The 16,338-nt window shown below is 43.9% G+C and overlaps 1 protein-coding gene across 1 annotated transcript in view; it reads right to left on the reverse strand.

Annotated features, from left to right (window-relative positions):
* The window catches only part of LOC129355223 (phenylalanine--tRNA ligase, mitochondrial-like), a 58,807-nt gene that overhangs the window by 10,732 nt on the left and 31,737 nt on the right, over window positions 1–16,338 (reverse strand). The window contains exons 9-10 of the mRNA XM_055024757.1: window positions 5,925–6,083; window positions 4,527–4,684 (exon numbers count right to left, since the gene is read on the reverse strand). Coding sequence (XP_054880732.1) covers window positions 4,674–4,684; window positions 5,925–6,083 — 170 coding nt within the window. The 3' untranslated portion in view covers window positions 4,527–4,673. The remainder of the gene's footprint in view (window positions 1–4,526; window positions 4,685–5,924; window positions 6,084–16,338) is intronic.

The raw sequence follows: 16,338 nt of genomic DNA on the forward strand, positions 1-16,338 counted from the left end.
TGAATGAAGATGCTGTTGCAGTGACTGAGGGGAAATGGCTGCTTCCCAGATAAATGAGTTCATTTTCTCCAGCGTCTGAAGATGGAAACGGACCAGAACCGTTTCAGAACAATAAACAGGAAGCGGACCTCCTTACAGCCCGACGCGGAGCGGAGCGCCTGCTGCCCTCGGGGGGGATGCGGGTTGCCAGATTGGTGGACGGCAGCTCTAATAGAGTCCAGTTTATTGCTGTCTCTCTCCATCAGACTCACAGCTCTGCTGCTCTCGCACTGGCTAACCGCTAACTTAGCTTCTACCGGTTTGTTCTGGACGGATTCAGGTCCAAAACATCCCAGAAACCTCAGCTTTCTGCTCTGAACTGAAACCAGGTGATAAACCTGGTGAACATGAACCAGAACCAGAACCAGAACCAGAACCCAGTCGGCTTCATCTCTGTTTTCTGTTTCAGGGTTTTATGATTTCCCACCTCTACATCGAACTGTTTAACTGTAGTGGTTAATGTTGCAGAACCGTCCACAACATTTACCCAGAATCCCTCATGATCAGCGCCGTGAGACGGGCCGACCCGGACCTCACCGATCAAATACGAGCAGAACATTAATTCGAGCAAACAGAACCGGCGCTGTTCTGTTTGCTCATTTCTGTTGTGATTCAACCGGGTTCTGGTTCTGGTTCATGCTGCCTCTGCAGCCTCCAGGTCAGTAACCTGAGCAAGATGGCCGACCAGCAGACCCAACCACTGAAGCCGCTGACTCAGCGACACAAGGTCAGCAGCTTCAATGTCTCCGTGGCGACGGAGCTGGCAGCCCACGGAGGCTCCTCCTCTTCCTCCTCTTCCTCGCCACGAGGAAGAGTACGACTCCTCTTCCTCGCCACGAGGAAGAGTACGGCTCCTCTTCCTCGCCACGAGGAAGAGTACGGCTCCTCCTCCAGGAAACACCTGAATGTTTGCAGTTTATTCAAACTTTTATAAAAAATATCTTTTTTAAAACCATACAGACACTAAATGGTACAACAGATCATCAGTAGGAGGGGCTTAGCGCTGTTAATCATGCCTGTGGCTATGCTAAATAGCCTTAGCATCCATTTCACAAAACAATTAATACACAAAACAAACAACTTGCTTCAGAAGGAGTGTAATGACAGGTTTCGTCCTGCAGGAGGCGATATACTCTCTCTATTGAATGTTTTGTATCAACATGGTTGGAGTTAGCGCTTTAGCATTAGCTTCCATGGCTCTGAAACGACGTGAATCAAGTTTATCAAAGGAGATAAAACAGCTGAACGTCTCTATTGTCATAAAACTTTATTTCATTCCTCTTCAGTCGGTATTGATGAGTTTCTGGCCGAGTTTCGGCGGCGCTCTGTTTCTGACTCGCCCTGCGGTCCGTCATCCTGACTGATGGCTCATCCAATCGGCTCGCCTTCGCTTCCCTCCAATCAGATCCGATTTGTAGGGATCAGCTTTGATTTGCAGCTCAATCAGATGTTTATGGAGTCAGAGAGAGGCAGCGAGGGAATTCATCTGACAGCTTCTGTTTCCGGCGGCTGGAGAGGCGTCGGATCAATTTGCAGCCATTATGGATATTATTGCTCAAACTGCTCCAGAGTTCAGACTCCTCTTGTGAAGTCAGACGTCAGGATGAGCCGCTTGATGAGACACTCGTCTTCCTCTCTGCTCGTCTTCCTCTCTGCTCGTCTTCCTCTCTGCTCGTCTTCCTCTCTGCTCGTCTTCCTCTCTGCTCGTCTTCCTCTCTGCTCGTCTTCACAAATCACTCAGCGGCACTTCGAGACGAAAACATTTTGATTTCTGTCATATTAAATCAAGTAGAGATATATCAATATATTAATGTATGATCGATGTATCGGCTCGATTACTGAAACTCATGATGTTGGTCATGGTGAAGCAGCAAAGGATTATGGGAGTGCAACTGAAGCAGAGAAGCAATCTGACATATTTCTGATATCGGAAATATGTCCGATGTCAATAAATATCGGTTATCAGCCATATCAGCAGTATTAGTATTGACACCGTTCAACGTTCATGTGACCATCTCAGTGAATAAATATGATCGGACTCAATCGAAACGTTTTCAACATTTTTAATGAGATTAATAAAACATAAAGCTTCATTTCATAGAAACAATGAAAATATTTCTGTTGATTTAAGTATTTATGTAACAGGGCGACTAATGGACCGGCCCGGTTCTGTCATGGTTCTCATTTTAACTGCAGTTTGTGGAGTCCTTTATTTAGAAAAAGCTTTTATTTTGAAAAATATCAGCTTCTCCTCTGAGTTTCTGCTCTGCAGTTGGAGCCTGGAGTTGGTAACCAGGAAAACCCGGAGTGGAATATTCGGTCCATCAAGTGGAACGGATTCTTTCAGGAAGCAATAAAAACAGGCAGACAGGAATATTTTACCGTTCAACTTGTTACAGCTGTGCAGTGTGAGCGGGGTTCCCCAAGGCTCTGTTCTCGAGTCACTTTTATTTATTTGATCTACTTATTTCACAACCTCAGCTTAATTTTATTACCATCTATGCAGATGACATCATTGTATATTTCTGTCACCACATGACTGCTTTACTCAATAAATTAGTGGTAATATCTGGTGTGCACATTCTATGTTTTTCCATTTTGTAAATAAACTATCTGCTTTTTTATGTTTCCGGATGTGAATGTACCAGAATAAATAAAATAAAAGTCCTTTATTTTATCTCACTTGTAAAAACTTTTAGTTTTTAAAGTTGAACTGTTCCTGAATCAGTTCCTAAAGCGAGTTTGGGTCCAGACTTGTCCTGTTTCACAGTGAATTGCTTTAATGAAACGATCAATAGTGTCAGTTATTGAAAGCTGATTGGTTCAAGTCCCGGTTTAGATTGCTCAACGGCGCGTTTGGGATGCACACACTGAAAGTTGCTCAACTTTAATATGCAGAGCAACGACAGCAGAAGGAAACTAATAATCTATCACTGCAGGCAGATTAACGAGCTGATGAAGGTTAGTGGAGTCAATCAGCTCTCTGCTCCTCTTCCTCAGGAATTAAAACTGAATATATTTTAAAATGCCAAAAAATTAAATGAGAACAAAAAACCCCAAAACAAAATAGACAAATTTAGTTTTTATCAAAAAGCTCCACATTTGGAAAAATCTACAATCAAATGAAACCTTTAAATGGATTATTTATGTCAGACGATCATTTCTAAAGTTTCATTGGTTCCAAATCGTCTGAGTCACAGAGAGACGAAGGCTGCAGCAGCACTGCTCCTCTTCCTCACAGGAAGGTCAACATGTTTCTAATGAACCGAAGCTCAATCTGAAACTTTCCTGCTCTGAACTCACAGCACAGCACAGCCTGCGTGTGTGTGTGTATGTGTGCGTGTGTGTGTGCGTGTATGTGCGCGTGTGTGTGTGTGTGTGTGTGTGTGTTGTGTGTGGTGTGTGTGTGTGTGTGTGTGTGTGTGTGTGTGTGAGTTAAAAGTGATGACTCTGCTATCAGCTGTTAGCCATTAGCAGACAGAGTGACCTTTCCTCTTCCTCGATGTTCAGACTTCACTGCGTCACGTTCGGGTCGACCTCAGAACTGATACAGGAAGTTTGGTTTTTAACTTCCTGTTAAAAGTTTCAGAGCCGCTTCCTGAGCTGACCTCTGACCCCTGTGGATGTTTAAGGAATGAAGGATGTTTTGGTTGTTATGACAACTGGAGGCTCTCATTAGCACAGGTCGCCAGATGTTTGCAGGTCGCCAGATGTTTGCGGGTTGCCAGATGTTTGCCGGCTGCTTCAGGTTTAAAAATACTAAAGTAGCTAAATAACACTGCAGTGCAGCGTTTGGTCAGCGGGGGGCGACAGAGGCTGGAAGCTCACAGTTGGAACCAGAAAATTACACAAAGAAACAAAAATGTTTTTTCAGACGCCATGTCAGCAAAATTCAGCTGTTTTTATTCTCTAATGTAAACAATTGATTGTTCAACAATCAACAACTGATCGATCAAAATTAAAAGCTTTTCCTCTCCAAAACGTCATAAAAAAAATAAAGTTATTATTATTAATAATCATATTAACTGAAGGAAATGATTTTCTAGTATAATTATCAGGCACATATGCAGTCTGAAATATTTTATGCTATTTTATTTTATACTGATGTTTAAGTGTCAGATAAAAAAGAACTGAAGATTTTACAGTAGAAATGTATGGAAGACTTTTCCTGCCATAACTGTCATTAACTGTAGAAATAAATAAATGCTTTGATAAGGTAATTAATGTGGGAAATGTTGCATTTACAAATAAAAACTTTCACAAATTATTTGATTTCCATAAATTAATATTCATCATTTTGAACAGCATTAGTTCCACATTTTCATTTTATTGTTTTATTATTTTGTCATTTAATTTGTGTCATTTTTTTGCTTCATATTTTTTAAACTTACCATAATTTTTTGAAAAAATTATACAAATAAAGTTAATGTATGGTGGACCGATCATGCCAAAATGAAAAGCAGAACCCGGCCCGCTGGCTGTCCTACCCGGGCTGAGTGAAGTCGTCCACCAGAGTAACTTTCTCCACCAGGTCTCCGCCCACCGAGCGAACCAGTTCGTAGAAGTCGTTCTCCGTGAAGCGGTCGGCGCCGTCCGGCAGCCAGAAGGAAATGTCGTTGTGGAGCGGCGGGTATTTACTCAGAGGCTGGAGACACAAACAACGACATCACTTCCTGTCCGGTTCTGGACCAATCAGAGCTTTTGTTTTGTTTGGTTCTGATCCGCTCTCTGGTTCTGTTCGGTTTCAACAGAACCAACAGTCAGCTGATCACTATAGAGAGTAATGATGGTAGAATTACAATCATTGCTGCTAAAAGTTTTTGGACAATAGTTCTGGATTAACTTTATTTTTCTGGTATTTTTGCCAAATCTGAACTAAATTCTTCATAAAGTTGCTTTGAGGTTAAAGTTGGAACATTTTTCTATCGACTAATAAAGTATTTCTAATATCTGCCTGAATAAAAGCAGCTCTCTGGGTTTTATTTCTCCCTCAGAAATGATTTTAGTTTTATGATAACTTTGTTTCAGTAAACTCGCGTTTGGTTTGGATCTTATTGCTGGTTTTAGCAGAAACATCCAAACTGGTTCCAGTTTCTCCAGAATAATAATTCATATCCAGTTTCTATCAGCCGTATTTCACTCCGAGGTTAAAAACCTTTAAAGGTTTTTATGTTTTCTGGCTGCAAGAGTTTGGTCAGTTTTCTGCACAGTCGGCGTTTCTGCAGTGGATCCATTCATTAGAATCTGCTGAGTCATCAAATCTCCTGTTGCATCAATTAATCCTGAAAGAATAAAAACAGAAAAGAAACGAAGAACCGAGAAGAAACAGAAACAGGCAGCAGGAGGAACGGAGTGTGTGTGTGTGTGTGTGTGTGTGTGTGTGTGTGTGTGTGTGTGTGGGTGTGTGTGTGTGTGTGTGTGTGTGTGTGTGTGTGTGTGTGTGTGTGTGTGTGTGTGTGTGTGTGTGTGTGTGTGTGTGTCCAGCGGTTTCCTGCGTGCCGTTTGCTGCTTGCTGCTGATTACTCGGGGCGGTTCTGACCCGGGCAGCAGATGAGCCGCGGTCCCGTCCCTCTGGAGGAACCGGGTCGTTAATGAAGCCAGGGGGACAGGAAGTGGACAATGCGGCTTGTCCTCTGACCTTTGACCTTGACCCGCCCCCTCCCCTCTGATCAGTGAACAGGAACTGACCGTCTCTCCTGTCTCAGTTTAACGACGGCGGTCAGATAAAGACGGTGAGGAACAAGTCGGAATCTCAAGACGTTTTATCAGAAGAAATTACAATAAAAACAAATCAATGCTGCATGAAAGCCATTTTTATCAGGAAAATGTTAAAACCTGAACAGCTCTGAGATTCGCAGCCCAGAGGAAACGTTTGAGTCCCGTACCTGGAAGCAGATGGGCGTCTGGATGTCGTCCACCCTGAACTTTGAGGAATCGTTCGTCTCGACTCCAGAACAGCCGGATGTCCGGGATGCTGTAGAGGATCATGGCCAGCCGCTCCAGACCCAAACCGAACGCCCAGCCCAGCTTGTTCCCAGCGCCGGCTGAAAAACAAAAAGTCCCTCTTCACCGTGTTTGACTTCACTTCTTCTTTACCCACAAGCCTTTAATCCTGAAGACAACTTTTGAATGTTCAGATTATTAAAACCCACAAGTTTCCAAACGTCTTCAGGCTGAAACCTCCAGAGCTTTTCTGTTGTTTTGATGCTTTTTCAGAATCAAATTAGAAACGGAAAAATTTCCCTGAAGGGAATTTCTCTAAAAAGTTTTCACAATCGCTGAAGGCGGTTCTGGACTTTCCCAAAACGAGTTTGTCCACTAAAGCGATTGACGGAGACACATTAAGTAAATAAGTTCTGATGTAACGAACTCTGACCCGGACCCGACTCTGACCCGGACTCCTCAGTCTGCAGGTTATAAACGCCAAGATGGCCGCCGGTCTGGACCAGACGGCGTCTTCATCATCTAAATGAAGCCCTTATTGCTGCGCTGTCCGTCACTCGGCCTCAGGCCAAACAATATTCCAGCAGGTTTCTGATTTTCTCAAAACTAAAGCTCCTCAGCTGCACCGCGGGGGTCAAAGCAGAGGGTGAACGCTCTGTGGAATAAAGGATTATGGGTAAATCCAAGGATTTCAGGCGAGTTCGGCCTGGGACCCAGATGAGAGGAAGATGGTTTGTCTCTGAGGGACGAAGACTAATCGAGACAAACCTGCTTCCTGCCAGGAACTAAAACTGACGGAGCCGCCTGTCAAGGTTCTGATCCGAAGATTATCTAATTAAATCGGTTAGAAGAAGCTTTAATTTGATCAGAGAACAACCAAACTGCTCAGAGGAAATAAAAGCCACTAAAGTGAGCTGGTATCAGTTTCTCCTGCTGAAACCGACACCAACAGGAAGGCTGGCTGAACCTTCCTGTTGGTGAGACGGAGGGTAAGGATGGAATTATGGATCATAACCAGATGGATCAATAACCAGATGGATCAATAACCAGATGGATCAATGACCAGATGGATCAATAACCAAATGGATCAATAACCAAATGGATCAATAACCAGATGGATCAATAACCAAATGGATCAATAACCAGATGGATCAATAACCAGATGGATCAATGACCAGATGGATCAATAACCAAATGGATCAATAACCAAATGGATCAATAACCAGATGGATCAATAACCAAATGGATCAATAACCAGATGGATCAATAACCAGATGGATCAATAACCAGATGCAACTTTACCTTTAAAATGTTTAACGATTGTTTGAGGTGATTTTCGGTTTTTCTGAAGAGTTGCTGGGTTAAACTCTGCTGCAGCGAACGCTGCCCCCTACTGGTGGCTCAGAGCCTTACCAGTAAGGACATAACACACACACACACACACACACACACACACACACACACACACGCGCGCGCACACACACACACACACACACGCACACACACACACATCTTCACACACACACACACACACACACGCACATCTTCACTCACACACACACACACACACATCTTCACACACACACACACACACACACACACACACACACACGCACACACACACACATCTTCACACACACACACACACACACACACACATCTTCACACACACACATCTTCACACACACACACACACATCTTCACACACACACACACACATCTTCACACACACACACACACATCTTCACACACACACACACATCTTCACACACACACACATCTTCACACACACACACACACACACACACATCTTCACACACACACACACACACACACACACACACACACAGTGACATGTGAAGGTGGAAACCTGCAGGCCAAACGGATCCAGATCCTCCAGATTCTGGTTCTGCTGCAGCAGGAAACGAGCCGCAGCATCAATCTGTCGCCGGATCTCAGGTTTGGTGACTAAAGTCCAGATTTACGGCGCTGCAGCTGCTTTTTATGCTGCACGTCTTAAAAGCAGCAGAGGCGGCCATCAAACTGGTAATGGGAGGTTTACTGGTGTCAGACTGGAGTTCCAGTTTCCGTCCTGATGGAGGAGCAGCGCTGCGTCTGAACAGCGGTTTCCACAGTAGCTGGTTTATTAGCCGACGTTTAAAACCGGAGAGTTTTCTGGTTTTAAGGGGATTTTTATTCACAGAGGATGAAGTTTAAAATCACCAGAATAGGTGAAGCATTTCCTGAAGGTTCAGACGTAAAATGATAAAGTTAAAACTGCTGAACTTCCTGTTTCATTTCTTCTGCAGCCCGACTCGTTTCAGCCAATCAGGAAGAACCACAGGAAGTCATCGACCGCAGCATGGCGCCGTGGAAACCAATCAAACGGCAGGAAACGGACCTGCAGAGTCCAAACTGGGAAAACTGAGCCAGAATCTTCTAAACATTCAGAAACAACGTGGAAAATAAATCTGAACCGATTCATTTCGATTTGTTCCTGCAGCATCAAATCAACTCTTCCTCCTCTTCCTCACCATCATCATCATCTGTCCTGCTCTTAGTTTCTGTTTTTCTCGTTTTTCTCTTCCTCTCGTTTCTGCTCCTCTCCTCCATCAGTCTTCCTCCCACTCCTCCTCCTCTTCTCATGAACATTTCCTCCATCGCTCCCCGTGTCTCCTTCCATTCAGCCGGCTCTTCGTCACGCCGCCCTCCTCTTCATCATGCAGGTAGCAGACTTCCTGACCCGTCGGATCGGTTCTGATCCACTCCTCCTCCGTTCTTCTTCTTCTGTCTTTATTTACGTCGTCGGCTCCAGGAGCGGCGGATCACAGGAAGGTCATAAATCAGAGGAAGTGAAGCTTCCTGCTGGAAGAAACCAGCTTCCTGTCTGAACTGGTTCTGCTGGAGATCTGAACAGTTAACCATTACAACCAGTTGGTCACTGGATTCAAGACAGAATCACAGCAGAGCCGCCATGTTGCATCGCCGCTGGGACCTCCCAGCTGGGGGTTTGGTGCCTCTGGTAAGGCTGAGAGCCACCAGTGGATGTCTAGTGAAGATGAAGTGATTTTTTTTCCTGCTGCGACGCAGCGATGCTTCCTGCGGCGACGCTTCCTGCGGCGACGCTTCCTGCGGCGACGCTTCCTGCGGCGACGCTTCCTGCGGCGACGTTTCCTGCGGCGACGCTTCCTGCAGCAACGTTTCCTGCTGCGATGCTTCCTGCGGCGACGCTTCAACATGAAGGTAAAACAGTGCTGATGAAAAAACATCCAGACTTGGAGCAAAAACCTTTTGCCTTCATCGTAGTGATGATGCGTTCTGAGCTCTGATCCATCCAGAGGGTTGCAGAGGAACAGGAAGTTCAGCAGAAGCCAACATGTCAACCGAGATCTGAGGAACGTTTCTGAAATGGCTTCCCGTGACCACTAGAGGGCGGCGCCACTAAACCCTTCCTGCTTCGCCTTGTTTCCATGAGTTAGGGAGCGCCTTTCAGAATAAAAGCTCCAACAGGAAGCCGGTCCATCCATCAGCGGCGGTTTCAGACAGCTGCTGTAGCGAAGCAGTTAGACGTTAACAGGAAAAGCCTCGGAGGCTCGCCGCTTCGCCTCGCCACGCCGCTACACACTCATCCGTCACTGTTAGCAACAGCCAGCAGACTATTGGCAGCCGCAGCCGTTCCCCTGCACCGTGATTTATAGATGGAGACTCAGCAGCTGCTCCGGGACGTAAACACGACCGCAGGGCAGCGCGGGAGGCCGGCAGCCACAACAGGAAATGGATGTTTTCTACAGAAACATCAGAACTGAAACTCATCGCCTCTCTGTCTCCCGTCAGACGCATCATGGCAGAAAATACTCAGGAAGGTCCGACACGTCCCTGCAATCTGCCCAGAAATGAGATTTTAATACGTTTTTCAGTGTGAAACCAGAAACATGGCGACGGTTAGGAGGGTCTGCTTCCTACAGGTCAAAGGTCAAGCTCTTACAGTATGAAATCAGCAATACATCAGGGAGAAACCACAGAATACAAAACTCCAGAAATAATTCAGAATATATCAGAAATGTATCTAAAATACATTTGCACTGAAAACTACATATAGTGCAAACGACTAGTTAGTTACAACTAACTAACTAACCGTACAGAGCAGAATTCAGTCTGCTAATCCACCAATAGTGGAGCTAACTTTTAGCATAGCACTTAGCTAATGTTTAGCACACTTAGCTTTTTTATTTGTAAAGCATTAATTTACTTTATTTTCATGTAAAATTTCCCTTGAATAAAGTTTGATGTTTTTATTATTAAACTGTTTGCAATTCTTCAAGTAGTCAAGCTTTTATTTTGAAGGGGTGAAGATGCAGCAGTTCTGTTTCCTGTTCTCTTGTTTTCTGTTTTTTCATCAGTTAAAACAATAAAAACTGGAACAAAATAAAACTGAGTGAGGAAAAACATATGAAACATGTAAAGACGTTACATTACATTAGAATGTAGACGTGTAATTACAAACTTAGCCCACTTGAGGGCGACATACTATGTTTTCAACACAGTTGAAGCTAAGTGTGTTAGCATTAGCTTCTGCTAAATGCTATCTTTATACAGCGCCTTAGCACTAGCTTAACTAATGTTTACTAGAGCCTTTAGGTTAGCACAGCTAACAATTTAGCTAGCGGTGGCGACGCTAATGCTAACTATGGAAAACACGACCAGAGGTTGATGTGTCTAATCGGGTCAAATGCAACATAAAGAAATAAAAGCTGATATCTCAGCAGAAACAGCAGCAGCTGTTGTCCTCAGATCAACCAGAGTCACAGGATCCTGAAGTTATTTCCTGTCTGAGTGCAGAACCAACCGGCGCTGAAGCTTTGAGGAATGAGATTTGGTCCAGAAACATTTGGTCTGACAACATGTCTGCACTCAGAAACATGAACTGGAGCGTCCAGTAATGAATATGGATCACCATGGACGCCATATACAGCGCAGCAGCGCCTCCTATCAGCCTCCTGCATTAGTTATGAGGTCAGCATAAATCATGCAGCAGGAAACACTGGGGTTACCTGGGCGCCTGCAGGTCAGAGTGCAGGGAAATAATGAAGGTTTGAAATGTGGCGTTTAATAAATGAGATGAAGTTCAGGAGTGACATTCAGGTAAAAACTGGATTGAAGATGAAGCTCAAAGACATCAGAGTCTGATTCACTTTGACATTCAGCAACAATCATGAGCCACGAATGAAGACAAACCGCCTGAGAACTCAAAGATTTTACAGGTTTTATCTTTCGGAGATGCGTGGATGCTGATTTTAGTCAGGTACAGTGAAAATACACTAAATGTTTAGTTTGATGCAGCAGCTGCTTGGAACAGTTTGAGGAAGTAAATTTTCCATCACTTCCTGTTTTCCTCTGTTTCCTCCAAAGCCGTTTCCTCCTGCCTGAGTGGGCGAACAAACACTTGACTCACGATTCCTGCTCCATAACATCAGATTTTAACGCAGATCCCACTCTGAACTACACGCTGATGAGTGTTCAGGTGGATGACGCATGACTTCCTGCTGCTGCTTCAGTCGCTCCGCTGCAGGTGAGCGCGCCGCCGCCACGCCGCGCCGCCCCACGCCGCCGCCGCCACGCCGCGCCGCCGCCGCCACAGAGATCAGCCCCAAATTACAGCCGGATTACCGGCAAAAGGCTGGGATTTGGCGAGGTGAGGCGCCGTCACTGCTTCGCGTCCTGATCCAGTGTTTAGTGGAGGTTAAGACCCTGCGCTGCTAATCAACGGTCCCTGAACGCCTCCTGAGTTACAGAGGCAGTAAAACGGACCAGACTCTGAACCGGACTCAGATTTCACAGGAAAAACATCAGAGCTGCTCCAGATTAAAGATGATGTCACAGTGAAACTGTGAAGAAATTTTATTCGTATTAAATGATGTTTCTTTATGTGTCATATAAATGTAATGTTTTTGTATCACAGTCAAGGTTTTTTTTCTGTGCAGCTGGGAAAGATGTACAAACTAATGAAACAGGATGTGTGGACTGATGCAGTGGATTTTTGCTCTCCATCTGCAGATGCATTAAAGATTGTTTTTGCTCCCTGACTTTTGTCTGGACCTCACTCTCTGAATTATGCACTTCAAAATATTCTGGGAAAAATCTCACAGCATTCCAGACAAAACAAGATGGCTGCCTAACCCTAACAGCAAGAGCTTATTATCGTTAGCTTCAAAATGCTAACAAGAATCTGTTTTCTGATTTGGTGAAATATTAGATAATAAACTTTTTAACCTGTTTGCTGTAAATGTTTCAGCTGGTTTTGGTTTGAAACAGTTAAACATAAAACTGCTCTGCTCTGAAAATAATTGAGTTTATTTCTCCTGTAAAGTTAAAATCTGCAGTTATAAAACTGATATGATGTAAGCTAACTACAAACGATGCTAATGCTAGCAGCTCCGCTACACACACAGAGAGTAGCTTAACAACAACGAGGCATCTTGGTTTTGGGGCCCCAAAAAGCCTTTGGCCGGCCCTGCTGAAGCTAAAACCATATAAATGCAAAACCATATTCAATAAAAATGGAAAACGTAGAAACCATGAGCGACCAGGATGTCCAACTTTGTTGGGTAGCAGCAAAAGTGACCAAATATTTGCAAGTGGTTATGATTTGCTTCGACTCTTTGAGGATTAACAGAAACAAAAAATCCTCCAAAACACAAAACGCTCAGATTCCCGTCCAGCATCCAGACTGGAAACGTCCAGGAGAAACCAGTTTAACCCGAGGAACGTTCTGGACCAATCAGAAGCCTCAGCAGCGCCACCTGCTGTCCTTCAGCTCTTCATCTGACTTTGTCTGACCCTCATTTGACCCTCATTTGACCCTCATTTGACCCTCCAGCTCAGAGCTTTGATTCAAACTTTGGACCAAACCTGAGACGATTCTGCAGCCAACAGACGGAGGAAAATCCCCTGAACTCCAACACACCTGGACACAAACACTGCAGAGAGCCGCCAACACGCAGTGTGTCTGTGTGTGTGTGTGTGTGTCTGGGTGTGTCTGTGTGTGTATGTGTGTCTGTGTGTGTGTGTGTGTCTGGGTGTCTGGGTGTGTGTGTCTGTGTGGGTGTGTGTGTCTGTGTGTGTATGTGTGTCTGTGTGTGTGTGTGTCTGGGTGTGTGGGTGTGTGTGTCTGGGTGTGTGTGGGTGTGTGTGTGTGTGTGTCTGTGTGTCTGGGTGTGTGTGTCTGTGTGGGTGTGTGTGTCTGTGTGTGTGTAGGTGTGTGTGTGTCTGGGTGTGTGTGTGTGTGTGTGTGTGTGTGTGTGTCTGTGTGTGTGTAGGTGTGTGTGTGTCTGGGTGTGTGTGTGTGTGTGTGTGGTGTGTGTGTGTGTGTGTGTGTCTGGGTGTGTGTGTGTGTGTGTGTGTGTGTGTCTGGGTGTGTGTGTGTGTGTGTGTGTGTCTGGGTGTGTGTGTGTGGTGTGTGTGTGTGTGTCTGGGTGTGTGTGTGTGTGTGTGTCTGGGTGTGTGTGTGTGTGTCTGTGTGTGTGTGTGTGTCTGGGTGTGTGTGTGTGTGTGTGTCCACCTGCTCCTCAGGCAGGTGTGAAGCAGAACCTGCTGATGTCTCTATGCAGTAAATATGGATCATCTGTTGTTGTTTTAATGAGAATATTTGACATGGATCTGATGTGGAAACAGAAAATCATCGCTTTGTCTCTCCAGTCGAGTCTTCCTGAGATGATTAATGGGTTTCTGCTCCTTGTTTTTATTCCTGGAATCGTTCAGAGTTTGCTGATGGTTTTTCAGCCGTTATCTCCACCTGTCCAGTTCACTGCTGGGACAAAACGCACTCAGATCTTCATCGGTCTGTTCGCTCTGCTATCGTCCTCAGTGTTTGTTCAGATTTCCTCTTGGACGTAATTTAACTTTAATTTTCATCCTTAAACCTTTTACACACTTTGGTCCAACTTTCAGCGTTCTTTGGGCCAGGCCGACAAACTTTTAATTTGTGTTCAAATACGAGTTCAGAGCTGATTGGATTTGTCTAAAAGTTAAAATTAAAACGTTCTGCTGTCTCCAGAAACAACCTGACGTCCAATCTCGAAAAGTTATTCTATTTGTTCTTCCAAACATGCTGCAATGAATTATGGGAAAACTTCTGACTATTCTGGTCTCATCTGTCCAAAGGACAAAAGCAAACTTTATAAACTTTATAAACTCCATCATCTGCTCCACCTGCTGCTCCTATGGTTCTGAGTCAAACCAGTCTGTTCCCCTCCTGGCCTGGGGGCGCTGCACCAACAACCACTGAAGACACTGAGAGCAACTTCCTGTTTCACCAGAAGGAAACAAGATGGAGACGTCAGAGTTTAGTGCTGGAGGATTTCTCTTTAGTCTTTGGCTGAAGACCAGGAGCCATTTCTACTGCTAACGCTAGGCTAACATGTTAGCTTTGGTTCTATTTACCCAGAATGCACTGCGCTGTAGTCCACTCCTCACCATTTCACTGTGAACACATTAAAGTCAGGAGTTCGATATTTTAATTGTCCAGAAGCTCTTCCAGGCGTTTCTAATGATTCCAGGTGTTTTAAGTGATTCCAGGTGTTTTAAGTGATTCCAGGTGTTTTAAGTGATTCCAGGTGTTTTAAGTGATTCTAGGTGTTTTAAGTGATTCCAGGTGTTTTAAATGATTCCAGGTGTTTTACATGATTCCAGGTGTTTTAAGTGATTCCAGGTGTTTTAAATGATTCCAGGTGTTTTAAGTGATTCCAGGTGTTTTAAGTGATTCCAGGTGTTTTAAGTGATTCCAGGTGTTTTAAGTGATTCCAGGTGTTTTAAGTAATTCCAGGTGTTTTGAATGATTCCAGGTGTTTTACATGATTCCAGGTGTTTTAAGTTATTCCAGGTGTTTTAAGTAATTCCAGGTGTTTTAAATGATTCCAGGTGTTTTACATGATTCCAGGTGTTTTAAGTAATTCCAGGTGTTTTAAATGATTCCAGGTGTTTTAAGTGATTCCAGGTGTTTTAAGTGATTCCTGGTGTTTTAAGTGATTACAGGTGTTTTGAATGATTCCAGGTGTTTTACATGATTCCAGGTGTTTTAAGTAATTCCAGGTGTTTTAAATGATTCCAGGTGTTTTAAGTGATTCCAGGTGTTTAAGTGATTCCAGGTGTTTTAAGTGATTCCAGGTGTTTTAAGTGATTCCAGGTGTTTTAAGTAATTCCAGGTGTTTTGAATGATTCCAGGTGTTTTACATGATTCCAGGTGTTTTAAGTAATTCCAGGTGTTTTAAGTAATTCCAGGTGTTTTAAATGATTCCAGGTGTTTACATGATTCCAGGTGTTTTAAGTGATTCCAGGTGTTTTACATGATTCCAGGTGTTTTAAGTGATTCCAGGTGTTTTAAGTGATTCCAGGTGTTTTACATGATTCCAGGTGTTTTACATGATTCCAGGTGTTTTAAGTAATTCCAGGTGTTTTAAGTGATTCCAGGTGTTTTACATGATTCCAGGTGTTTTAAGTTATTCCAGGTGTTTTAAGTAATTCCAGGTGTTTTAAATGATTCCAGGTGTTTTAAGTAATTCCAGGTGTTTTAAGTGATTCCAGGTGTTTTAAGTGATTCCAGGTGTTTTAAGTGATTCCAGGTGCGCCTCGGCGTTTTGACTTCATGTTGGAGCAGAATCATGGAGTCTGACGCGTCATTAGACTCGGTCCTCCATGTCTCCACTTCCTGTTCCACAGCAGAAGAAGAACAGTTGTGACCTTCGTCTCCGCCGTCAGCCTGACAGCGAACATGATCTCCGGCCGCTCCTCGCCCTCCTGATTAGCTTCCTCCTGTCGCTGTCTCACCTGGGCAGGTAGAACCGGCGGGTTCATCTCTGAAACATGCGGACAGATTTATGAAGGGGAATCTTTCATTCAGCTGGGCTCAGCGGCTCAGACGAGCCCTGGTGACTGTAAACCATGGAAACTTATGATTCACAGATGAAACTCATAAAATCTGGTTTATGAAAACTATGAGCAGAAAACGTCGGTCAGCATTTTGGTTTTGTCACATAAAAACAGAGAAAATGTGATTTCTGAGGAAAATGAGTCCAGATGGTAAGACCGTTAGGAACCATTATTTCTTCATGGCCTAGTCCAATCACAGCTCTGCTTTTACTTTTTATTTGCATCTTTTTATGATTTTCATTTTTATATCAATTTGAGTTTAGAAAAATTAAACAACAGCAAAGTTGAAAATGATTTAGATTGATTATATCTATTGCAGGTATTTTTAATATTTTTGGTGTTTCTATTAAAAGCTGTTTTTATGTCTAGTTTATCAATTTTCATATTTTATTGTATTTCACTGAATTGTGAGATTTTTAGCTCCTGTTTATT

The sequence above is a fragment of the Poeciliopsis prolifica genome, unplaced genomic scaffold, assembly GCF_027474105.1.
Source record: "Poeciliopsis prolifica strain line A6 unplaced genomic scaffold, Auburn_PproV2 SCAFFOLD127, whole genome shotgun sequence".
Classification (NCBI taxonomy): domain Eukaryota; kingdom Metazoa; phylum Chordata; class Actinopteri; order Cyprinodontiformes; family Poeciliidae; genus Poeciliopsis; species Poeciliopsis prolifica.